Source organism: Carassius auratus, chromosome 2, assembly GCF_003368295.1.
Source record: "Carassius auratus strain Wakin chromosome 2, ASM336829v1, whole genome shotgun sequence".
Lineage (NCBI taxonomy): Eukaryota > Metazoa > Chordata > Actinopteri > Cypriniformes > Cyprinidae > Carassius > Carassius auratus.
The window spans coordinates 4,713,067-4,739,007 of NC_039244.1; the positions used below are offsets into that span (position 1 = coordinate 4,713,067).

The 25,941-nt window shown below is 37.3% G+C and overlaps 1 protein-coding gene across 15 annotated transcripts in view; it reads left to right on the top strand.

Moving 5' to 3' along the window:
- The first annotated feature begins 1,838 nt into the window (after positions 1-1,838).
- The window catches only part of LOC113113450 (supervillin-like), a 46,097-nt gene continuing 21,994 nt past the window's right edge, over positions 1,839-25,941 (top strand). For 5 of the 15 annotated variants that reach the window (XR_003293594.1, XR_003293592.1, XM_026279675.1 and 2 more), the window contains exons 1-9: positions 10,555-10,766; positions 13,007-13,070; positions 19,274-19,353; positions 19,455-19,512; positions 19,834-19,997; positions 20,216-20,933; positions 22,119-22,202; positions 22,897-25,089; positions 25,704-25,874. Coding sequence is in view for 13 of the 15 variants with exons in the window: in XM_026279675.1 (XP_026135460.1) it covers positions 10,709-10,766; positions 13,007-13,070; positions 19,274-19,353; positions 19,455-19,512; positions 19,834-19,997; positions 20,216-20,933; positions 22,119-22,202; positions 22,897-25,089; positions 25,704-25,874 (3,590 nt within the window). In the remaining 2 variants the exon portion in view is untranslated. Of the gene's footprint in view, positions 1,936-10,554; positions 10,767-13,006; positions 13,071-19,273; positions 19,354-19,454; positions 19,513-19,833; positions 19,998-20,215; positions 20,934-22,118; positions 22,203-22,896; positions 25,090-25,703; positions 25,875-25,941 lie in introns of those variants that run through there. The other 10 variants (XM_026279667.1, XM_026279641.1, XM_026279683.1 and 7 more) reach the window with 6 other exon arrangements.

Below are 25,941 nucleotides of genomic sequence, written 5' to 3' on the forward strand. Positions count from 1 at the left end.
ATCATAATCATTTTTTGTCCTATGAACTTTTTTTTTTTTTCATGTCTTTCTAGTTATAGTTACTAGTTACTCTATCCATTTCGGTTGCTGTGCTCCCTTTAGAGGCTGAAGTTTGTCTGTGTGTGGGTGCATAAAAAAAGAAAATAAATACATTTCACCCCAAAATCAATAAATATATTTCTGTATAATATAATAATTTTGTTTATTGTCTGTTAATATTTTATTTAAGTTATTTTGACATTTAATGTCCAGATAAGCTGTGGAATATGCCTGAATATGTCTGTTTAGTTCAGTTATATTGGTCATTTTAAAATAAGATTTTTCACCTCACCTGAGCTTGAAGCTTCATTTGAAATCTGTGTCTGTTCTTATATGAAGTTGCATAATGATAAGGTTCACAAACAGGTGCCACACGCTCACATTACTCATTTCCCTTGGCATTTTTGGTGAGAAAAATATTCAAGGACATTTCATAATTCGTTAACTAACCTTTTCATTGAAATAAACTTAAAAAATGTCTCGCAATTCCATTTTAATATGCTACACTGTTTGCTCTTTTAAACTTATGATTTACATAGATTTTTACACAAAATTATACATTAACTAGTTTTTTAAAAACAGTATTTAACCACATTTTATTAAAATAAATTTAATGGTGCACAACTCATTATAATAAATGTTTTTTTTAATGATGCACATTGATTTTAACTCTAATTTTAAAAATTGTTACTTTAAATAAACTAACAATAAATCTAGCACAGTTCTATTTTTGTGAGTACCACACTTTTGTGTAGATGCTAGATGTATGATGCACATTGATGATTGAAAATATAATTAACCACTTTTAATTGAAACAAGCTTCAAGAAATGTGAAAAATATTCCATTTATACACTGACTGCACTGTTTGCTCTTTGCAGCTGATGATGCAAATTCATTTTAGTGCTGATTAATACAGTAAAAGCATCAGTATTTCAAGTCTGATCCATCTGTGTGTGTTTTCTCTGATCCATGCACGCCTATATCTCTGGTACTCTGGTGAGTTTGTTGATCTAACAGCCGATTCAATCCCTGGGTCTCTTAACCCCCCCAGTCTATTTAAGGCAGATTCCCCTGCAGGACTCAGTTCTCAGGCCATACATGGAGTCCACTGGGTGAGGTTACCTCTGCTCGTGTGTGTGTGTGTGTGTGTGTGTGAGGGCATGTGCTCTAGCATGACTCTCAGTATTCTGTCACTCTGGAGTTGTTAGCTGAACAGGGAATTCAGCAAGTTGCCACCTGTGAACTTTCAGTGACCGGCAAAAGTTCTCCATAAAGATTCCTTGGAATATTGTTTTTTTTTCTTTTGGATTTGGACGCTATTGGAATTGTCTGATATCTTCTCCTCTGTTGTGTGGTTTTCATTAATTGTCCACCGTGTCCTATTTCCCACCCTTTATTTCCTCCCTTCCAAATATCTTTTCCCCTCTTCTCCCTCTTTTCCCCTTTCCCTCCCCCTTTTTCCTCCTTCCTGTCTATCATCAACAGTATTATTCCTTGACATCTTTCTTTCACATGGATCAGCATCCTTTCGTTCAGTATGTGGGACATCTGCCTGCCATCTCTTCACCTCTCATCATTTACAAACTGACCTGCACTTAATACAAAATACTCTTTGGAAACATTTGCATTTGGAATTAGTTGCGTTTCGGCTCTACCAATGAACTTAGGAGGCAGCTACCAGTAAGTAACATTTCCATCTTCTTTTTGTTTCTCCGTGTACTTCTGTGTGTGGCGGTAGCAGTAAGCCCTAGGTCTGAGCCGGCTTTATTAAGACCCATGATAGCGTAATCCCCCTGTGACTCCATCCCACCCTGATCCACTCCTGCTGGACAATGAACAGGTTGGGAAGCATATGTCAGTGATTGTGTCGTCTACGTCCTCTTACAGCTCAACAGGTATATCTTGGCAATCTTATATGACTGTTTAATGTTCTGCAGATTCTGATGTAACTTCCTGCTTGGTTTGTCTGGTTTGTTTTAAGAAGTTTGCATTGGAGTTTGTCACAGAGGAGCTGGGATTTTTACTGAAGCATAATGGCTGGGTTTGAAACCACAGTCCACAGAGATAGAGAGGCATCATGACTTATCTGGTCTAGTAAGATGCCTTTATCTGGTTGGATTTGGAAGACAGCATAGATGTATCATTGGTTGTTTATGATATCCTGCAGTCCTGAGTATATGCTTGAGTAGTTAGTAGAATAAAAAGGATGTCTGGTGCAACAGCTGAAATAAGTCAGTAATGTTTATTTGTATGTTTTATTTACACATTTTAATGTACTAATTTATTTGCTGATTTATTTATTTTATTTATATATTTGTAAATATATTTAGAATATATTATGTGATTATTTATACATTGTATATAAATTTATATAATATATCTTTATAAATAAATTATTTTAGTTGGCTATTTACATTTATTTTTATTTGTGTGTGTATATATATATATATATATATATATATATATATATATATATATATATATATATATATATATCATATACATTTATTTTGTTTTTAATTATAATATTATATATATAAACCATATCCTTTTTTTTAATTTACACCAAGAAATGAGTCATTAAACACACTTGATTAACTTTGCTTTGTTTGTAAAATGTATTCTAGATCTCTCAACATGACATTATTTCATGCTTGTAAAGCAGTCAGAAACTATAGTCTGTTTCTTTAAGTGGTATTTTTAAGCCATATCAAGGAATTAGAGACTTTATAATAAGAAACCACCTAACAAACTTAGTCATGTCCTACACCCTAGCAACTGCATGGCACCCACTTATAACACTATTTTTGCATAGAAAGGAAACATTCAGATTTTCTTCACATCATGTAAAAGTCTAATTAACCGTTTTGTTGTTTGATTTACATTGACATTCGTTAATGAAACCAAAGGGTTGGCAAATTGAATGGACCTTTTACTTGACACTGACATTTTACATCGACATGATACATTGAGATCTCTGCCCTGTTGTGCTGCTCATAAACGTGAAGGTCAGGACTCGCTGTGCCTTCAAGTCATCTGAAGCTACGTCTGAAGTCTACATTCAGCTGCTAACAGCAGAGTTGTAACCGGAGTGTGTCTGAGTTCAGTGCCAACATATGCCGTTATGTCTAAGCCTGCCGTCCCATGTGTGTTTATGTTTGCGATGTCTAGAGGAGCATGCAACCACTTCGATAAAACCACCTGCTGCTGTTCACTCAGATCATTACTAACAAGCAGTATTTGCTTCTATTGTCTTTGAGGTCAGATATTAATGACTGGTTATTTTGCTTATGCATGATACTGTGAGGCAGTGCACAAATTCCCTTTCTCCAAATATTTGGACTGTATACTCTGCAATATTTTGGGGTCAGATATGTGCATCACGATCTGTGATTCAGATGCTAATATCCAAGAGAAATGAAGATTGGTCCAACAGACTAAATATGAGACCGGCTAGAACTCCATAACCTCAGTGACTGAAACCGTACCCTGAAGATGACCTCCTGCCTCGTGAAAAAGAACATGCACTGGTCTAGAGCCAGTGTTGGGCAATGTGCATGAATGAAATGTTAAAAAAGCAGGATACACTACCATTAAAACGTTTGGGGTCTGTAAGATTTTATAATGCTTTTTAAAGTCTCTTCTGCTCCCCAATTCTTTATTTATTTGATAAAAATACAGCAAAAATAGCTATATTGTGAAATATCTTTACAATTTCAAAATACCTGTTTGTAAATTTTAAAATGTAATTTGTTCCTGTGATGCAAAGCTTAATTTTCAGCATCACAATTCCAGTCTTCAGTGTCACATGATCCTTCAGAAATAAATAACAAAAAGACCACTGAGCTTCACATTTCTGTGTAAATGGCATTGTAAAACTGTTTTTTTTTATACATTACACTTACATTGATTCATTTAGCAGATGCTTTTATCTAAAATGACAAAAACTGTTGCAACAGTTTAAGTTTTACATATGATTCACACACATTTGTTCCGCTCATACTTTGTGAAGGGAAGCCATTATGTGGTCTTGGTCAAGTTGTTTCTGAATATGGTTTGCAATTCTGGGAACGTATCTGAAGTGCATGTGTGTTGATGAACAGACTAAATGTGGACCTTCTGAAAAACTGTATGTAATCGGTGGTCTGCACAGTCACTGTGGTGATGAGGCTGGAAGGAGCCTACATACAGTCTATGGCTCCATTTGTAGTGTGTGTGTGTGTGTGTGTGTGTGTGTGAGGCCTGGAGCCAGACTCTGATATTGCAGCTGTTGAATTAGTCGCACCTGCCCTCTCCGTCAAAACAAACAGTCAGATATATTTCCAACACTTACCCTCTCTGTTTTCTTTTTGTATTTCTATATACTGTAATTATTGTTTCTACTTGGTGTTACAGTCATTTTTTTTTTTTTAAGATGGTATAACCCTGATTTTTAAAATATGTACTTTTTTTGATTTTATGATATTCATTGTGATGTGGACTCGGTGTGTATTTCTTGTTTGTTTGTTTTTTTAATATTTTTTATCGTCTGTTTGGACTGTCTTTCTGACAGCACCCTTTTGAAAGGCAGTGAAATAATCATAAAAACAAATCTAAATGTTATGTGGTGATAAAGATTCTATTTTAGATTCTATTCTGCACTTTGTAACTATTTGTGTTTTGATTTGCATAGAAGCCATGTCTTGCGTGTGGGTGTGTGTGTGTGTGTGTGTGTGTGTGTATGGATGTGCATTTCTTATCAGATTAGCTCTTCAGTGTATCACTATTTGATTCAAGAGTTGGAATATAATTCATCCATAAATTTCCCGCTGGTGTTGTTTGGAGCTCACAACAGTCTGTCTGTGTCCTTTTGAGGTTCTTTCCCTGCTGTGGTTTATGAGAACCTGACATCTCTCCAAATAGAAGTTGAATTTGTGTAGTGGATGGAGTTAGATGTTGTAGGGCTGTAGGCTTGTAATGCCCTGGAAGCAAATGTCAGAATTAAACACCCATTTATGAATGGCAGTCAGTTGTAAAAGATTCTTTCTGTGTGCAGATGATGTAGTTATAGCATCTGTCAGGCTAGCCAGCCAAAACATGTCCCCTTAGTACAGATTAAAACTTTGGCTAACTCCATCTATCTTTACAGACTTCAGATTACACTTTCCTGTTATACTTCAGCTGTGTTTGACAAGTGTATGTGAGTGTCTGTCTGTGGTGATTCTTGGATTACAAGAGAGATTCAAGAATTTGTGATACAGAAGAGGAGTGAAGAGCACAGGTTTTCATGTAACCGCTCAAATGAACTGATGTTCAGAATGCATGCCTTGGGTGGATTTTTAGCAATACATATTGTTTAGAAAGTGTTGTTGACGTAAGATCAGCTGTTTCCCATAAGTGAGCCAAGAACAACTTTCTTGGAGAGATGAGGCCTGTGACTGATTCAAACTCTTCTCAACCTTATAAGAGCAGAGATTGTGAGTCCTCACCTTCTGTAGACCTCAGAGAGCAGGATGTGTTTGGACTGAATTACTAGTGTACTGCAAAGTATCCACCGTATACTGCTTTAGTTATACATACACACCTAATCTTTTACACATAATCTAATTTATTTATAATTAAAAAAAAAAATATTCTGAGATTATTACCCTTTTATACAGTTAATATTATTATAATTCAGTGAATGGCAGCTATAATGTTTTAAATAAGATTATTTTTGCATTATTATTTTATTTTGAAATGTGGTTATTTCTTATATCTTTTACTACTTTTAATGTATTTTATGATTTTCAGTGAATGGTGTCCAGCTATAATTGTTTAAATAAGTTATAATTGTTTTTGCATTTGTTTTAAATGTGAGATTAATACTGGATTTATATTGTACCCTTTACCACAACAATGATATTGTGTGATTTAATTCATTTATAGCCTTTTAAATATGCATTTATTTTTCTAAATTTGAGATTAATATTTGATTTGTAATTTTTTGTATTGCCCAAAAATACAATTATTTATTTAGCATTTTCTTTTAATTTGATATAAATATATTTTAACTTTTAATTCATTTATATCACTCTATACTGTAGTTAAAGTATTCTATGATTATCATTAATTCAGTAAATGGGATCCAGTTATCATCGTAAAAAATAAAAAATAAACTATAAAAAATGTGAAATGCATTTCTTGTCCTTTAATATAATTAATGTAGTAAATGAATAATTCAGTAAATGGTGTCCAGTTATGATCTTAAGGCTTTGTTAAATTTGAGATTACCATATGAGATTTTTTGCACTTAATGTATTGTGCAATTAATTCCGTGGGTGGGTTCCATTTATCTTGAAAAATACTATTTGTTTTGTTGCAATCTAGTTTTTTGTAAAAAAAAAAAATAATAATGAAAAAAAAATAATATATATATTTTGGCAGTATAGTAAGAGAAGGCAAGATGTCACCACTGATTAATTTACTGTAAAGTTCAAATCAAACACATTGCATTTTGGGATACTGTATTGCATGATGCATTGTTCACTGATTATATATTTAATATTTTGGTATAGTAGGTTCTCCAGATATTCTATTAACCATACGTAAAAACAGTATAAGGTATCTTGTTTCAAACATACACCATGGTTATCAGAAAAGTGCAAAGACTGTTGTCTGTTTTTTGGATGGGACATAGAGTGATGATGAGACATTTGAAAGAAGTCCCAGTAGAGAGCCATTTACAATCCAGGACTTTATCTATCTGGGAAGTCTAGCCTGTAGTGTTTGAGATGGTTAGAGATCCACACCTGACTGCTGTCTGCAAGGTATGTTCGACTGCTTGTTCTCAGCGCAGTCTGTAGTTCAGCAGTAATTCAAACAAACCTCATGCTGCCAGTGAGCTCTCTGTGTCCTAATAAAGGCAGAAGATGAAGACCAGAACGACTAGAGAATGCAGTCTGACTGAACTCCTCCTCCAGGCTGTGCTGTGACTGCAGGTTAAATGTACCAAAGGGAGTTTTGCTAAGATTTCAGAAGTGATTGGACCATTTTCCACTAGGATAACTCTTATATTTCCATAAATGGGACCTTTTTTATTGCTTTTGATGACATTATTTTGAAACGCTAAAGGTAAATTGCGTGATTATTGACTTCTCCTATAAGAAATCAAATCTAATTTCTATTTGATAAAGCATAATATATGCATCTTCTACACCTAGATATCTACATGTTTTAAAATGCTCTTATAAGTAGCTTGAATATGGCTTCGGTTTTGAAGCAAGTAGAAAGCTCTTTTATGAAGTTAGTTCACTTAAGGACTTATTTAGTAAGATTTTATGTTAATTAAAAAATATATTGTGTAATACTGCTTGCTGTGTTTTGTTTGATTGCTTGGTTTTTATTGTATTTATGTGATATTTGTATTTTTGTATTTGAGATTTTGCCATGAAAATAACCTCAGATGCTGACATGGCATTAAATAAAATTATACTATTACTCAACATGGCTCACAACATGTGATTATAAATGTTAAATCTCTATTGCCTGATGTATTTCATCACAAAATTTAATTATTTTATCACACAGCTCTCTCTATATATATATCTAGTAAATTTCACAATTAATTACAAATTAAGAAATGGCAAATAACACATTGAATTAAACATGGAAGTAGAAATGTCTTAAATAGTATTTTCTTGTAAAATGCACTCATATTATCTTGATGTATTTACAATTTTATTTTATTTTTAAAGTTTAAGCCCAGCTTACCACAGTATATTTGTGTATTTGTGTCAGCTTTAATCTGCTAAATGTACCTTAAAGACATATTAAGAAATATTATAAACATTAATATCATAATATTCTGTAAAGGCACTTTGAAACTATTGCTTAAATTTCCCTTTTCTTAGCTCATGGAGGTCGCCGCTGTTTTTTATTCAACAAACTTTGTTATATCTCATAAAATTCCATTAGGTAAATAAAAATAGACAATGATTGAGACTATAGTTATGTAAAAATTAAAGTAAATAGCATTGTTCACATATAGTCATTTGGTTTTGAATAAAATCTTTTGACAGTTAATATCAGACCTGACAGATTTGACAGACCTGGGAACAGTTTGTGACATTAGCTGTTTCCATCCACCTATTTTTATGTGCATTTTGGAATATCCCATAAAAAAATGCTGAATGGAAATGACAAGATGGGCATAAAAAAATGAATGTGTTCAACTGACTCAGATAAATTATTTTTACCTCTTTCCTCCTGTGTCTCCTCGCTACTCCGATTCGCGCGCACTCATAAAGTTTTCCAAACAAATTTAAAATATAGTCTATTGCCACTCTTTCGTCTTCTCGTGCTGGCCGCATTCACTGCAGTCGGACAATGGAGATTTGCGCTCGTAAATGTTCAAATTGGCCATAACTTTTAATTCGTTGCTGCCAACTGGGGTGGCAGCTGGGGTGGCAAGGGTTTCTTTAAGGGTGGCATTTGCCACCCCATGCCACCCCGGTAGATCCGCCCCTGCTGACAAATAAATCCTTGGGTTAGAAGCATCGATTTTAGATATTTGTGCGTGTATTTTTAGGTCTTAAATGTACTTTCTAAATCTCTAGTCAGGGCAAGGAAAGAAAAATAGATGTCATAACTATGTCAAAATCTTGTATACATTGTATTTATCATACAGAGTGTATCCTAGAATACGCTAAGGGAGAAGAAGCGCTAGAGATATGACTTCAAGAAGTGAAAGGAATATGATAGATGAGGTAGTGTTGTTAAGAGAAGAGCACCTGCACAGCAGAGCTGGATAAACATAAGTTAGCCACTCCCCCTTGAGGCCTCTCAGCCAATCACATCACATATTACCTTATTAAGGGCAGCAATGCTTGGGTGGTCCAGTAAGACAGCGGACAGAAAGATGGACGTGTGTGCACGTGCTAACATGGCTGGGCTTTTCTTAAAAACTTTTTAATATGTTAGAGCTTTATTCAAAATTTGGATAATAAATGTATGTACTTGGGTTAATTATGAAAATAAAAAACACTCTTTTGTTGATTTAGTGGTATTACGCTGTACCTATTTGTATTCTAATTATTGCTACTTTTCCATCCAGATAACTTTCTAAACTGCATGTTTACCATGTGCAGTCCTGCTTTGCACAGTGTGCATCGTACTGTTAACAATATTCAAGGTGCTAATAAAAGTGGCTGTGTTGTTGTTCAGTAAGCTAGCTATAAACATGCTAATAGTTTCCTTCAGCCCCTTCTCATGTCATGACTAAGTTTTCCGTGTTATTTAGTGAACCCCACAGGACCTTTCCTCTCAGTATGCCCTCTAGAGCAAACTGTGACACTGTCAACTTGTTATAATACTTTCACACCTAGTTGTGGTGTATTATTAGGCTGTACTGGCATATGCCTGTTTTTTTATCAGGTAACTGGCTTGTTGCATTATGTATGGTTAGTCTTTCATTCTCTCTGTCTGAACAGATGTTATACTAACAGTGATTTGCTGCAACATATGGTGCTCTTTCAATTTTCAGTAAGAATTGGCAATGTGATTGATAGAGACCCTTTACAAGTCAACTTTGAACATGTGAGTGCAGACAAAGGTTTCACATGATCCAGATGCAGCTGGATACAACAGGAATCAATGCTATTTTGTTATTACTGTATTTTATATGCTATATATTTATATTATAGACTTATCATTTTTATTAATAGTTTAAAATGACTTATTTTTATGTATTTTTTTTAATTGAGTTGTTTTTGTCATTTTTATTTTTCTGTGTACTATATACAGTAGTTTATTTGATTATTTTTTAAAGTTTTTGCATGGGCAACGTTTCAAGCCAATTTTCCAGTGTTTTTCATCTAATATTTTTATTTTATTTTATATTTTTTCAGTTAAAGTATTTGTTTTACTGTTTCTGCAACACTGGCAGAAATGTTATCAAACATAGCGACTTAAAACTAGGCAAAAATCTTCTAAAAAAATTTAAAATTGTTTTGCATTTAAAATTACCAGTCAGTTTGCTTGATTAATTTTTAATGTTAACACCAAAAAAAGCAAGTATTGTAATGCAATATTAACCAGCTAAACCTGAACTTCTTTGGCAACACAACAAAAGTAGAACCCAGATGCTCATAGCAGTTAGCATAAAAACTCAAAAAGCGACTCACATTATAGACATTCAGGCTATACATTTTTTTTTTTTGCCAGTATGTGTGTTCCCTGGGAATTGAACCTTTTTGTGCTGCTTATTCAATGCTCTACCACTGTTAAAGGCAGGTCAGACCTAATAAAAGTCTTTTAATTAGCAAATCATCTTTGCATCACCAAGTATTTGTGACTCATGTCCTGGATTGCTGACGTGTGTGTGTAAATGTAGCAGCACTTGTGTCATAAGTACAGGAATCCAGCGTGCTCCCACAATCCAATTTTATCATCCAGGTTAATTTCTGCCTTTAACTAATCAGATTACTGCCTGTGAGCTGCTTTAGCACCCCCCCCCCTCTCTTCCATCCTCCCATGTGTTTGCTTAGCCCCTCCAGTTTTGCCTCTGTGCGTTTCCATCACATCGAGTCTGTCCGTTGCGATCCCTCTCTCTCTCTCCTGCTCTTTTATTCTTCTGTCTGAGCCTGTGATCAGGACTGTCTGTTCTTTTCCTCTATTTCCTCCGTTTTCTTCTTTCCTTTTCATTCCAACATGTTTCATAACCCGTGGATTACTAACTATCTCAACCACATCACACAGTGTAGTCAAGGTAAGTGTTGAACTCTTACTGTAACCAGGCAGTGAGGTTGATTTATGGGAATTTGAGTAAAATTGTGTGAAGTTGTTTGATTTATGAATGGATTTGGTTAAATCGGTTTAATATTATGTGATCCTGGATTTTTTTTTAAATAGCTGAACGAAATAGAAGTATATTACTCTTGCTCTGCTTTTGTTCTCCTGAGAATGAAGATTGATCATTGATCAGAAGTTGACTGAATTATTGTGGTGTGCTGCTAAAGGTTGCTTTGTACTTCAGAAGTGATTAATGATAGTCCTGCCAGACTGATTTGACCACAGTGAGATTGTCTGAATCAGCTGATGACTCATGCCAAATAGATCGAAGTGGTGTTTAGAAAATCTAAAAGACAATGTCAGTGTCTCCTTGTCAGCTGAGATTACCAGATGCAAAGTATGCATTTTTTTTTGTGGAACTTGAGTAAATAATGTGTAAAAGGGTTAATAGTGACAAGCACAATTAAACAACGTAAATTAATAAACATATAATTGCATACATCCATATGCAACCAAAATCAACCAACCTTTAACGTGTATATCAGACAATTAATCATAAAGCATAGTCTTTTTGAGGTTATTAGCTTAAGTCTTCTGTGGGAACAGTTCATTCTTTTTTAATTTTAAGTAAATATTGTGTCAAATTAATTTAATTTGCAGCAATATTGTACACTGCCTTTCAAAAGTTTATGTTAAGATAAATAAAATAAAAAAAGGTTAATTAATAATTATTAACCAAGGTTCCATAAAAAAGTTATATTTCAAATAAATGCTGTTATTTTGTTCTTTCTATTAATCATTGAATTTGGCACAAAATATATCATAAAATAAAATATTAAGTCAGCATGTTTCTCGATCTGATCTGCAAATCAGTATATTAGAATGATTTCTGAAGGATCCTGACTGACACTCAAGACTGAAAATTCAGCATTGCATCACAAAAGAAATTACATTTTAAAATATATTAAAATAGAAAATGGTCATTTGAAGTTGTAATAATATTTTACTCTATTTTTGATAGCAGTATGAACATCAGCCATTGAGAAACTTGTTGGTCAGCTGCTTAACTTTAATCAAGTCTCATTGAAGTGGAACAGTAATAACTTTAAATGTCTCAGTCTAAGATGATTTCTGTGTGTTTGCGATTAATTTTGTGACCCCAAAGTTTCACAATTGCAATGGATTTGACGTCGAATCTCTTTGCCTGCAGCTGTCTCTCTGATTGTACTGTTCACCATGAAATGACCCCAGACTGTATGTCAACACTGTGTCAAAATGGGCTAATGGCAGGACGTGTTTTGCTATCTACACTTCAGATCATGAAATCTTTCATGCAGATTGCGTAAAAGTGGTTTACTGGACGTTCTGTTTTTCTGTGCTGTGAACTACGTGTGTTTTAAGGAGCGTGGACCTTTGAGCATGGTCTATTTTTTACCCTGATCTCCCCAACTAGTATTTTTATCAAATGCCTTGTTCTTCTAGTCTCCCCTCTGCTCATTTTTTGGCTGTCCGCATCTTGATTCTCAGGCAACTCTGGGATGGAAACTTTTCTTCTCCACTCATTCTTAAAGTGATCAGTCCTCAGCCCAGGTACTCTATTTGGAGGGGGTAAATTTATCAGCCGACCCATGCTGGAGGACGTTAAACACAGTAATTCGAGCTTGTCCGTACAACAGGGTTAAAAACATTATGGGTTTAAATGGCCAATACATGAAGTCAAGATGGAATGTGGTTGAAATTTTTGTGGTTGTTGGCAACAGGTTGCATATTTCTGGAGAAATGTTCCATTTCATGTTTTGTCTAAAATAAGTTTGTATCTTTCCTGAACTTGGGTTGCTTAACGTCACTGTAAGCAACATTACATTACATTTTAAGTACACAAAAGTATTCAAGTTGAACTGAAAAATTCGGTTTGTGCTTTAAAAGGCCCATTCACACCAAGAACAAAATCTGTTATTATAACTATATTAGTGTTGATAATGATATGTTTATTAGAAGTATGCGCTGCAGTTTTATAGTCTGCTACTTTAAATGCTCAAGATCTTTAAACTTGGGTGGTTATAGTTCTTAGTGGGAACAGGCCTTTATGGTCCATTTTATTTTTTGTCTTTCGGATAGATTTGGGCAATGCATAACAGAATTTCAGACAGATATTTTCTTATTAAGTTTTAAAAACAAATGCACATTTTTAAGAGTTTGCCTTGTTTCTTTTCACAGGCTTTGTTGGTGAAGCTTCTGCTAAGCTCTACAGCCCTGCACTACTGACGAAAAGAGCAATAAGGTCAGAATCCATTCATCTCTCAATTTTAAAGACTTTTTATGACCCAACCTTTCTTCTTTTTGTTTTAAAGCTGATCCCATTAGTTAAATTAAATACGGAATCAATCTCTTTATCTTCTTTAATACTTTGCACTAAATGCAGTTAATAAGATGCTTTTTTTTGCACTATGGACTTTAGGACATTGATTGTGTGTTGTCTTGCACATTTTGAGCTAAATGAAGGGATAGATATTTTGGATACTTTGGTCAGTAACTGTGATTTAAGAATCAATATATTGTGCAGAGTCCTGGCCAACGAAAAAGACATTGCTGTAGGAGAAGGGGAGGCATAGTCTGCTTTTATCATCACAGACCCAGAGTGTGTATGTGTGGGTGTATGCATGTTATCTTTTGTTGTTTCCATTGGTTAAACTGTTGAAAGAGAAGAATTTGCTCTTGACATCTTTGTGTTCAAAATAAATCAAAACTTCTGTCATCCTGGTGTCCTCAATATAACACAATATAGAAAAAAGACATGTTTTAGTCACTTACACAAATTCAACCAGTATTTAACAAAAATCTGAAGTCAGAAATCTAGTCAGAATTTGTATGTTTATTTACAGTATTAGTAAAATATAATTTTGTTCAATTTTAATTTAAAATTAAATTAAGCTAATTTCTTGATTCTGATTGGTTGCTACATGTTACAAGGGCTTTATAGAATGGTGATGATGTAGTGTGAGATTTGTTGACCACATTACAGTAGCATTTAATTCCACCACATTCTTTCTGGACACATTTAAGCTGGTTAGTCACTGCTTGTTTTTAAATTAATCAGTGTTGTAATAGCCATTACACTTTGGTATGCATTAATGTTCAATACTGCAGTTGTACAGAGGCAGTTATCCATCCATGCATTGTTTCCATTTTGGGTGTGTCTGAAAAGTTTCTGCGAATGCAGTCTAAATTAGTTTAAGCTCTTATTAGAGTTCTGCTGCCCTGCTTTTGAAATTATTTTGCATAGCAGCATGTGTAGCAACGGGTTTGCTGTAAACAGGAGTAATTGGAGTGTGCTGTTTGGGCTGGCAGGACTGGTACCAGGGTGAAGGGAACTCTAGATGTATAAATACCTTAGCAGCTAATCTATTCCTCTGGTCAGATTCAAGTAAACGTTCAAGATCCTGAAAGCTAATTCAGCATTTTCACACGGGAACACATTGGAAAGGTTGCTCTTGACCTGCCAGTGTAAAATTTTGGAGGCACTCTGTGCCAAATTAAATTCTTATAAGGTGTGCAGGTGTTGGAAAAGTGAATATATTGAGTCAGGTTGGAGTCATAGACAAGCAGGCAGTGCATATACTGGATGCGCCAAGTAGGACATGTTCCTGGGTCCATGCCTTGTTGATCCTAGAACAACATTCAATCAATCAATCACCTTTATTTATATAGTGCTTTAAACAAAATACATTGCGCCAAAGCACTGAACAACATTCATTTGGAAAACAGTGTCTCAATAATGCAAAATGATAGTTAAAGGCAGTTCATCATTGAATTCATTGATGTCATCTCTGTTCAGTTGAAATAGTGTCTGTTTTAATTTGCAATCAAGTCAACGATATCGCTGTAGATGAAGTGACCCCAACTAAGCAAGCCAGAGGCGACAGCGGCAAGGAACCGAAACTCCATCGGTGACAGAATGGAGAAAAAAACCTTGGGAGAAACCAGGCTCAGTTGGGGGGCCAGTTCTCCTCTGACCAGACGAAACCAGTAGTTCAATTCCAGGCTGCAGCAAAGTCAGATTGTGCAGAAGAATCATCTGTTTCCTGTGGTCTTGTCCTGGTGCTCCTCTGAGACAAGGTCTTTACAGGGGATCTGTATCTGGGGCTCTAGTTGTCCTGGTCTCCGCTGTCTTTCAGGGCAGTAGAGGTCCTTTCTAGGTGCTGATCCACCATCTGGTCTGGATACGTACTGGATCCGGGTGACTGCAGTGACCCTCTGATCTGGACACAGACTGGATCTGGTGGCCATGGTGACCTCGGAACAAGAGAGAAACAGACAAATATTAGCGTAGATGCCATTCTTCTAATGATGTAGAAAGTACGGTGTTATGTGAAGTGTTTCCGGTTTACCTAATTAATGCAGCCTAAAAATCCTTTAACGGATTTGGATATTAAAAGCATATTAGTATGTTATGTGTATGCCAGGTTAAAGAGATGGGTCTTTAATCTAGATTTAAACTGCAAGAGTGTGTCTGCCTCCCGAACAATGTTAGGTAGGTTATTCCAGAGTTTAGGCGCCAAATAGGAAAAGGATCTGCCGCCCGCAGTTGATTTTGATATTCTAGGTATTATCAAATTGCCTGAGTTTTGAGAACGTAGCGGACGTAGAGGAGTATAATGTAAAAGGAGCTCATTCAAATACTGAGGTGCTAAACCATTCAGGGCTTTATAAGTAATAAGCAATATTTTAAAATCTATACGATGTTTGATAGGGAGCCAGTGCAGTGTGGACAGGACCGGGCTAATATGGTCATACTTCCTGGTTCTAGTAAGAACTCTTGCTGCTGCATTTTGGACTAGCTGTAGTTTGTTTACCAAGCGTGCAGAACAACCACCCAATAAAGCATTACAGTAGTCTAACCTTGAAGTCATAAATGCATGGATTAACATTTCTGCATTTGACATTGAGAGCATAGGCCGTAATTTAGATTTTTGAGATGGAAAAATGCAGTTTTACAAATGCTAGAAACGTGGCTTTCTAAGGAAAGATTGCGATCAAGTAGCACACCTAGGTTCCTAACTGATGACGAAGAATTGACAGAGCAACCATCAAGTCTTAGACAGTGTTCTAGGTTATTACAAGTAGAGTTTTTAGGCCCTATGATTAACACCTCTGTTTTTTCTGAATTTAGCAGTAAGAAATTACTCGTCATCCAATTTTTTATATTGACTATGCATTCCATTAGTTTTTCAAATTGGTGTGTTTCACCGGGCTGCGAGGAAATATAGAGCTGTGTATCATCAGCATAACAGTGAAAGCTAACACCATGTTTCCTGATGATATCTCCCAAGGGTAACATATAAAGCGTGAAGAGTAGCGGCCCTAGAACTGAGCCTTGAGGTACTCCATACTGCACTTGTGATCGATATGATACATCTTCATTCACTGCTACGAACTGATGGCGGTCATATAAGTACGATTTAAACCATGCTAATGCACTTCCACTGATGCCAACAAAGTGTTCAAGTCTATGCAAAAGAATGTTGTGGTCAATTGTGTCAAACGCAGCACTAAGATCCAATAAAACTAATAGAGAGATACACCCACGATCAGATGATAAGAGCAGATCATTTGTAACTCTAAGGAGAGCAGTTTCAGTACTATGATACGGTCTAAATCCTGACTGGAAATCCTCACATATACCATTTTTCTCTAAGAAGGAATATAATTGTGAGGATACCACCTTTTCTAGTATCTTGGACAGAAAAGGGAGATTCGAGATTGGTCTATAATTAACAAGTTCTCTGGGGTCAAGTTGTGGCTTTTTTATGAGAGGCTTAATAACAGCCAGTTTGAAGGTTTTGGGGACATGTCCTAATAACAATGAGGAATTAATAATAGTCAGAAGAGGACCTATGACTTCTGGAAGCACCTCTTTTAAGAGCTTAGATGGTATAGGGTCTAACATACATGTTGTAAGTTTAGATGATTTAACAAGTTTATACAATTCTTCCTCTCCTATAGTAGAGAATGAGTGGAACTGTTCCTCAGGGGGTCTATAGTGCACTGTCTGATGCGAAACTGTAGCTGACGGCTGAATGGTTGCAATTTTATCTCTAATAGTATCGATTTTAGAGGTAAAGTAGTTCATAAAGTCATTACTGCTGTGGTGTTGGGAAATGTCAACACTTGTTGAGGCTTTATTTTTCGTTAATTTAGCCACTGTATTGAATAAATACCTGGGGTTACGTTTGTTTTCTTCTAAAAGAGAAGAAAAGTAATCAGATCTAGCAGTTTTTAATGCTTTTCGGTAGGATATGCTACTTTCCCGCCAAGCAATACGAAATACCTCTAGTTTTGTTTTCCTCCAGCTGCGCTCCATTTTTCGGGCTGCTCTCTTTAGGGTGCGAGTATGCTCATTATACCATGGTGTCAAACTGTTTTCCTTAACCTTTCTTAAGCGTAAAGGAGCAACTGTATTTAAAGTGCTAGAAAAGAGAGAGTCCATAGTTTCTGTTACATCATCAAGTTGTTCTGAGGTTTTGGATATGCTAAGGAATTCGGATACATCAGGAAGATAACTTAAAAAGCAGTCTTTTGTGGTAGAAGTGATGGTTCTTCGATACTTGTAACAAGAAGTAGAATTTACAATTTTGGCTATATGAAGTTTACACAGAACTAAATAATGATCTGAGATATCATCACTTGGCTGAATAATTTCAACACTATCAACATCAATTCCATGTGACAGTATTAAATCTAGAGTATGATTTCGACAATGAGTAGGTCCTGAAACGTGTTGTCTAACACCAATAGAGTTCAGAATGTCTATAAATGCTGATCCCAATACATCTTTTTCATTATCGACATGGATATTAAAATCACCAACTATTAAGACTTTATCTGCAGCCAGAACTAACTCGGATGTAAAATCACCAAACTCTTTAATAAAGTCTGTATGGTGCCCTGGTGGCCTGTATACAGTAGCCAGTACAAACATAACAGGGGATTTATCATTAACATTGGTTTCTCTGGATAATGTTATATGAAGCACCATTACTTCAAACGAGTTATACTTGAAGCCTGCCCTCTGAGAAATCCTGAAAACGTTATTATAAATTGAAGCAACACCTCCCCCTTTGCCTTTTAGACGCGGCTCGTGTTTATAACAATAATCTTGGGGGGTGGACTCATTTAAAATAATGTAATCATCAGGTTTTAGCCAGGTTTCTGTCAAGCAGAGCACATCTATATTATGATCAGTTATCATATTATTTACAAAAAGTGTTTTCGTAGAAATGGATCTGATATTCAATAAGCCAATCTTTATCATTTGTTTATCCATATTGCATTTGTTTTTTATTTGTTGAACCTCAATTAAATTGTTAACCTTAACTTGGTTTGGACGTTTTTTGTATTTTCTAGTTCGTGGAACAGACACAGTCTCTATAGTGTGATATATAGGTGAAAGAGTCTCTATGTGCTGAGAATTAACTGACCTCTGTGACGGGAGGCAGCTAGCAGACGGTCGGTTTAGCCAGTCTGTCTGCTTCCTGACCTGGGCCCCAGTTAGTCAAGTATAAACACTAAGACTATTTGCCATATTTCTAGACAGAAGAGTGGCGCCACCCCAGGAGGGATGAAGACCATCTCTTTTAAACAGGTCAGGTCTGCCCCAAAAGCTCGTCCAATTGTCTATATAACCTATGTTATTCTGTGGGCACCACTTAGACATCCAGCCATTGAGTGATGACAATCTGCTATGCATCTCATCACCACGGTAAGCAGGGAGGGGACCAGAGCGTATTACAGTGTCTGACATCGTGCTTGCAAGTTCACACACCTCTTTAAAGTTATTTTTAGTGATCTCCGACTGGCGAAGTCGAACATCATTAGCGCCGGCATGAATAACAATCTTACTGTATTTACGTTTAGCATTAGCCAGCACTTTTAAATTTGCCAAGATGTCAGGCGCTCTGGCTCCCGGTAAACATTTGACTATGGTGGCTGGTGTCTCTATATTCACGTTCCGTACAATAGAATCGCCAATAACTAGAGCACTTTCATCAGGTTTCTCAGTGGGTGCATCACTGAGTGGGGAGAACCTGTTTAATGTTTTGATCGGAACAGAAGAGCGGTGTTTTGACCCACGACTACGCTGCCTCACCGTCACCCAGTTGCCCTGCTGCAGGGGCTCTGCTGGAACCGGACAATGTACAGGAATCCCTGAGCTAGACGCATCCAAAGCCATGTCTAGAGCCCTAACATTCTTACTGTCCTCAATTAAAGTTTGGATGCGTGTCTCTAATTCTGAAATCTTCTCTGTCAGCCTAACTGTTTCCCTGCATTTATCACATGTGAATCCCTCATCAGCGACAGAGATAGATAAACTGTTATTCCTAACATTAACCAATCAAATGTTAAAACATTAACATTAAATCTATTGAAATTACCACATTTACTAAAGCACTGTTGTTTTGAATCATGCACTCTGTATTCTTACAGCTTTGGTGTGGATGACAGGACCTCACTGGTTAAGAGTACAGCAGAAATTGATGCTAACATCCTTGCTGTACTGCCCAAAGGTGAGAAATGCTAAGATAACAATGTGCTTGAAACGTTGAACAATAGGGATTTTTGGCTTAAGTAAAGTAGTTGAATATTTACTAAAACACTTGTCTTTAAGTTTCAGAGCTAAGGAAGCAATTTGAAACCTCTATAAGAAGTAATCCAGAAATGAACAGGTACATTTGGACTAGCACATGTTTTCTATGGATTAAAATTAATAAGGCATCCCTAAAGCTTAAACAGTTGAACTTTGCACTAGCTAAAGGTCATGGGTTTGATTCCCATGAAATGCATGAACCGTTAAAATGTGTAGTACTTCGAATGCAACGTAAGCGGGTAGAAGTGTTGAGAAATGTTACATTTGAAAATACAATTCTCCATTTATAAGTAACTTATTTTACATGATTTATTCATGAAAAGCACTGTCAGGATTAGACTCTCTGTCTTCCACAATGTTGCGCTACCCCCAACACTGGCTATAATGGCTTCTTATACAGGAAAGAGAGAATCGCACAAAGGTTAGAGGTGATTGAGGCTGATTTTCCACCTGCTCTTACTACAAGCATGCAACAAACAGCTGGCCTGGTGACCAACCGACTTCTGGAGGAGGACACACCACGCTATACACGTGCTTCAGATACCAGGGATCCAGGAATTGTGGGTAGGTCACGACAGCAGACGATATACTAGCTAAGACAAGAATCACAATGACTTGATATTTTTTATACTATTATTTTGACAAATCTCCTTTAACATTGGAATGCAGGGAAAAAAATTCCCCTAGATTTACACTGAACAAGAAGCTTAGGTCATATCTTGTGCCCAAATAATTGTAGAATTTTGTTGATCCCTACTCACTCTCTATTTGTTACATTACAGTACGGCGCTATAGCTGTGATGAGATAGAAGCTCGAGAGCGGCATTCCAGAGCTCGTTCACATCCAGATCCACAGTCGTCCACCAATCCTGAACCAGTCGGCCCTACCCCAGCAGTCTCTGATGCAGCCAGCCTCAGCTCTAAAGCAGAGCGGATTGCGCGTTACAAAGCTGAACGTCGGCGACAGTTATCAGAACGTTATGGAATCCTCCTCGACCAGGAGGTGGATCTGGATTACACACCACGCTACACGCGTGCACGAAGAGAGTCTGACCTGTCGGACAAAGGGGCTCCTCCTGACAGGGGACGTGGTGAAAGCAGGATGAGAGGCAGGGCAATGCAAGAGCAGGGTGAGGGGCGGGACCGAAGCAGTAGCAGGTCTAAATACACCAGTTCAGGGATAGGGCGGGTCTTCATGCCTTCTGACCCCACCCCCAATCCTGCTTCTCCTCCATCAGGCTTTAATTTCGAGCGAGAGAGAGAGAGGGCAATGAACTTGGAAAATTACAGACGAGCACCTGACCGAAGTCCGAAACCACACCCACAGGAAGCTCCGGTTCCCATAGAAACAACAACAACCCAACCAACGAGGGGTGTCGCTGTTGTCACAAGTTCTCCTAGGACAGCACGCAGAGCTTCATTACCCCCAACACGATATGGCATCTCTCCTGGAGACCTGTTCATTGAGCAACAAGCTCAAAATATCCTCAACAGACAGGGGTAAGTATGTTTACTGAGTTCTGGATCTTAAAAAATATGTGTTAGAGGCCCCTGATTTTGACTGATGTGTTATTTTCTTCCTGTGTTGGAATACTTTCTTTAAAATCAACAAGTTAGAATGGGACTTGCTCTTTTTTAACATTTATTTTAAAGGAAATTGAAGGCCTCAAAGTTAATTGGATAGTTAATTGGTACCAAGACTGATTTACAAAAATTCTCATAAGAAAAGAAAAGAAAAGAGATTTTCATCAAGAAAAATCTAGATCTCTGCTCTTAATTTAAAAAAATTTTGCTTTTTGGAAATCATTCTATAAAGTAAGTAAAAGCAACAGGGTTAACAGTTGCCATCGTCTATCTTCCAATAAAGTGGTGGACCTCTGCAAGTTTTTTTTAAATTACTCAGATAATGCTGAAGATCTTGAACATAGCCCAGGTAATAAATATTAAACAGACCAGCTTTTGTGTTTAGTCCGGTTCACAGTCATGCCAGCGAGCTGGTGAGCGGGGGTGAAATATGTAGAACTGTTCACTGGACATCAAGAATTTCACTCTGAAGCTTGGTTGAAAGATACTGCATGGTCACCTACTTTCAAAGCTTAGTCTCCCCATAGTAGTGGATGAGAAATGCACGTTATTTAGTATGACAGTAATTGGCATTCATAAAATCTATCTTAAGATTAGTAGAGAAGAGCAATGCATTTCTTTTGAAACACTGAGGGACACACTAGTTGACTCTAGGTGACTTGTACTTTCAGATTTACTGACCACAGTTTGTGTATGTCATTGTGACTATTTGAGACCAATTTAATATATTTTTTTAAAGACTTCTTATCTTTTATATCCGAGTACAGGTGCATGTGTTCTATCTGAATTTTTACATATCTTTGAAACTCTAAACAACCCTTGAAGAGAAAGAAGTCCATACTGATGATATCGTACTTAAATGAAGGCCACTAAGGCAGTAATGATGACAGACTAATTTAGGAATCTTATATGAAGCTAAATATCTATACAAGAAAAAAGAGGAAACGGTAAAGAAAAGTGGACCGATGTTTTACAGTATCTGTGAAATCACAAAGGCTCATTGAGGATTGGTAAAGCTATGGGTGTGTTTTGTTATAGTGCTGAATGTCATGATGATGTTATTGTGATAACTGGTCTGGTCTGGGCCTCTGTGTTCTTTAGCTTGGCAGCTCTCTCTCAGAGTGAGTGGTCCCTCAGGAGAGACAAGGACAATGAAATATACTCACAAATCAACTGGCCATCCAGGTATCAGAGTGGGAGTGTAACCCTTTAAATTTCCCCACATGACCCGCTAACTCCATTTTCCAACATTTGACCTAATATCCTATGAAGTCCATAAAGACAAATATACATTTGTACATTTTTAGTTTTCGTCCCTTGACATTCTCCATATGCAGTCATTGTAGAATTTGCCAAACAGTTCCCTAGTTGATCCCCCTCCTCTATCCCTTTTTTTTTTAATTCCACTGACCTTTGCCGCTAACCAGAGGCCAGCACCTAACAATGAACTTTGGCTTCATTCCTTTTCATTTTTTCACCTCAAAACCATATAACAGGTGGAGCTTATTTGTGTGTCAGGGAGCCACTGCTGGTTGAGAGGTTACTAGTAAATGGTTACTATTACTTGTTAATGTTTTTATATTTATCAAAGGTTTGTAAATAAAGGAACTTTTCTTTCCAGCTGTTGAAGAACTTGAGAATTATAATTTATTCCCCTATTATTTCAACATTTATTTCAGGCAAAAGTTAGTTGTAAAAATTGAAACATACTATTCTAAGATGAGGGAAGTGGTGGTCCTTGTTCTTGATTTGTGGGGCAAAATGTTTAATCTATCATTATCTATAATGATTTTGATGACACTTTCTCTCAGGATGATAGCATGTCATGTTTTTGACTTAGATGTGAATGTGAATTCCTCTCTTTCCTCCCTTCATTAAGAATACGGGTAAGAGAGAAAGAGACAATCTCGGGAAGAGGTTCTGATTCATGGCCAGATGCATCCTCTGTCAGACATAATCCAACAGTTGCCCCTCCATATTTAGCTCCACGACCTCAATCTGCAAACCAACCACGAACACAGAGCTCCGAACCCCCAGTCCAACAACCACATCAGGGACTGGAGACTCGTCAACAAAGGGCGCATAGTGTGGAGCGGCCACGATTTCAGCGCACTCACAGTATGGATTCACCTGCCTTTCATCAAATACGTGAAATTGGTAATCATCAGCGTGCCCAAAGTGCAGAGCCCCCAAACTATGAACAGAGTCCTGGTATATACCCTAGCACCATGAGTCATCAGCCTGGATTTAGGAAAATCAAGCAATTTCTACCAAGGCAAGATGGTCAAGATGTTCAAGAACCATCACAAATGCACAGACCTTCCCAACAACCACACCCAGCTTACAAAAGTCCCCAGCAGCCATCACCTGGTCCCAGAGATGCCCCACCACATGTACACAACTTTCGGGCTATCCTTCAACCAGTACCTTTGGATCGGGATACTTTCCAGAGAGCTAAAGCACATGCATTTACTCAGAAACCTCTACATGAACATGAACACACCTTGCATACACGTCCGTCACATGGCCATTATGGTCACAGCCAACCTCTGCAGTATGGTTCAGTCCAGGCACTACCTCCAGCATATGGACAAATTGTTCATTCAGCTCCTTCCTATACACCTTCAAATGTTCATGCAGCTCACCCTGTTCCTGGACCTTCACTTGGTAAGTCTGAGATGATGGACCCCAAAGGACACTTGGCCGCACCTGGTTCAACATCTGCTGACAAAGAGGGTGAAGAGACTAGACAGAGGGCTAGTGCCGATCACATTCAGACCATTCAAAGAAAATGTCGACCAGTGTCCAGAAAGGATTCAGCCTCAGAAGGGTTACTTAAGGGCAGAAAGGCTGTGCTACCCTCAGAAATCCACCGCAGGCAAAAGAGTGTGGATGATCCCATGCGTGGACAAACTGAGGAAGGTTTGGAAATTCTGAGAATCAGAAGGATCAGCCAGTCAGAGGAAATGGAGGGGAAAGGTGGAAGAAAGTTGCACCAGTTGGAAGAAAGGGAAGGGCCTAATGGAAGAGGAATTGCTCAGATGGAGGAGGGAACAATAACAGGAGAAAAGGTAATATGTCTAATAAAAGACAAAGAACAGCATGAAGACCGAAGAACCAGTCGATCTGAAGAAAGACAGGTAGATAATGGCACAAAGAATAGTTGGACAGGTGAAGATGTGGTACGTGGTATAAGGAAGATTGAACAAAGAGAAGAAAACAATCAAGGGACTGAAACTAAAAAAGAGGAGTGTCAAGATAATTGGAGCACTAACCAGTTTGAGTGGATGGAACAAAGAAGTGTGAGCAAGGTTGACGAATTCAAGGAAAGAGAATGGGAAGTTGTTCGAAGACAAAGCCAAACTGTACAGTCCATTGAACCACTGGTACATGGTGATAAGAAAACCAGTCAAAGGGTAGAGGAACAGCAAGAAGGCCAAAGGTTGCTGCAAAAGGGATTGTCAGAAGGACGTGGTAGAAGACGACGGATCAATCTGTCAGAGAATGAAGAAGGGCATGTCAGACGGAGAAGGATAAGCCAATCAGAAGATGATTGGGAGGGACGTAGGGTACATAAAATTGGCCAGTTGGATGAATGGGAGGTGGAAGAAGTGCATCGAATGGGTCAGCAAGATGATAATTTTGAAAGACATGAAAAAGGAAAACAGGGGGTAAACACACACCTACCTGAGGAAATGGACACTGCTCCCACACAGCTAACCAATGAGCAGCATTTCCCACACCATATGGTGGGGGATGTTGGAGGGTACTTGCAGAAAGGTTCCTCCCTCCCACAAGCTCAACACCGAGTGAGTCAGGATGCAGGTGACCTGAGACCAAAGGTGCGAATCCGTTCCATGTCAGATATTGGAGTAACTCAACGGTCTGCTGCATTGAGAAGTCTGGAGTGTGCTGCCAGTCGAGAGTCTGCAATGGTGATGGATACAGGGTTTCATACTAGAGAGCCGAGTGGTGTGGCCAATGTTGAAATGGGCACCTTGGACACAAGAGTCTCTGTGGCAAAGCTGAGACATTCCTACCTGGAGAATGCTTCTGGACGCAGGCCAGAGCTGTATGTGAACTGGCATGTCCAGCATGCTAATTAAAGTTTTAACAAAGATTATGATTAAACCCACTAACCTCAAAGTAATAATCCCTACTTTTGGATATAAACTTGTTTTTTAATCATAAGCAAGCATGTGTTTGCTGCTGTTTAATCGGAGGTTTAATCTAATTGCTGAGACTTTGCCACTCAGAATCTAAGCAACTTAGTGTGAATAGTGGCATTGACTAATAGCTTCAGTGATGACTTCCTATTTAAATGACTTAATCTAAACTTAATTTAAATCTATTTTAGCATCTCCTCTAACTGTATGGACATCAGGACAAGATGTTGTAGATTGCTAGGTGTGCAAACTGTTTGATCTTAACCTTGCATTGGTATTGTGAAAATACATTTGACTTCATCAAATGCATGATTATTATTGTGAATAAAATGTATTGTGAGATTTGGAAATGTATCAATTTATTTGTTAATGTATTGCTGAGAATGAGAATTTTCTTGTGCACACAAAAAAAAAAAGTCTTAGGGATTTTTGTCTGCAAATGTTGTTTTATAGGCTCCATACTAAACTAATTCTAAATAAAAATGCCTTTTGTTAATACAATCTTTCCTGTCTAACAAAGGGAGTCTAAAGGAGAACAGGTTCCCACAGAGAGTGATCCAGTTACCAGCGGTGACCGCGATAGAGGAGCACGTCGACCCAGACTTTACATTTCTCCTGGTGATGACAGGAAGTCATCTGAGAGGTTTAGAACCCAGCCAATCACATCAGCTGAAAGGCTGGAAACTGATAGGTACAGTGAAACAGGAAGTGGGGGGTTACACTGAAACAACCATTTTCTATCATTAGTGGTAAATTGT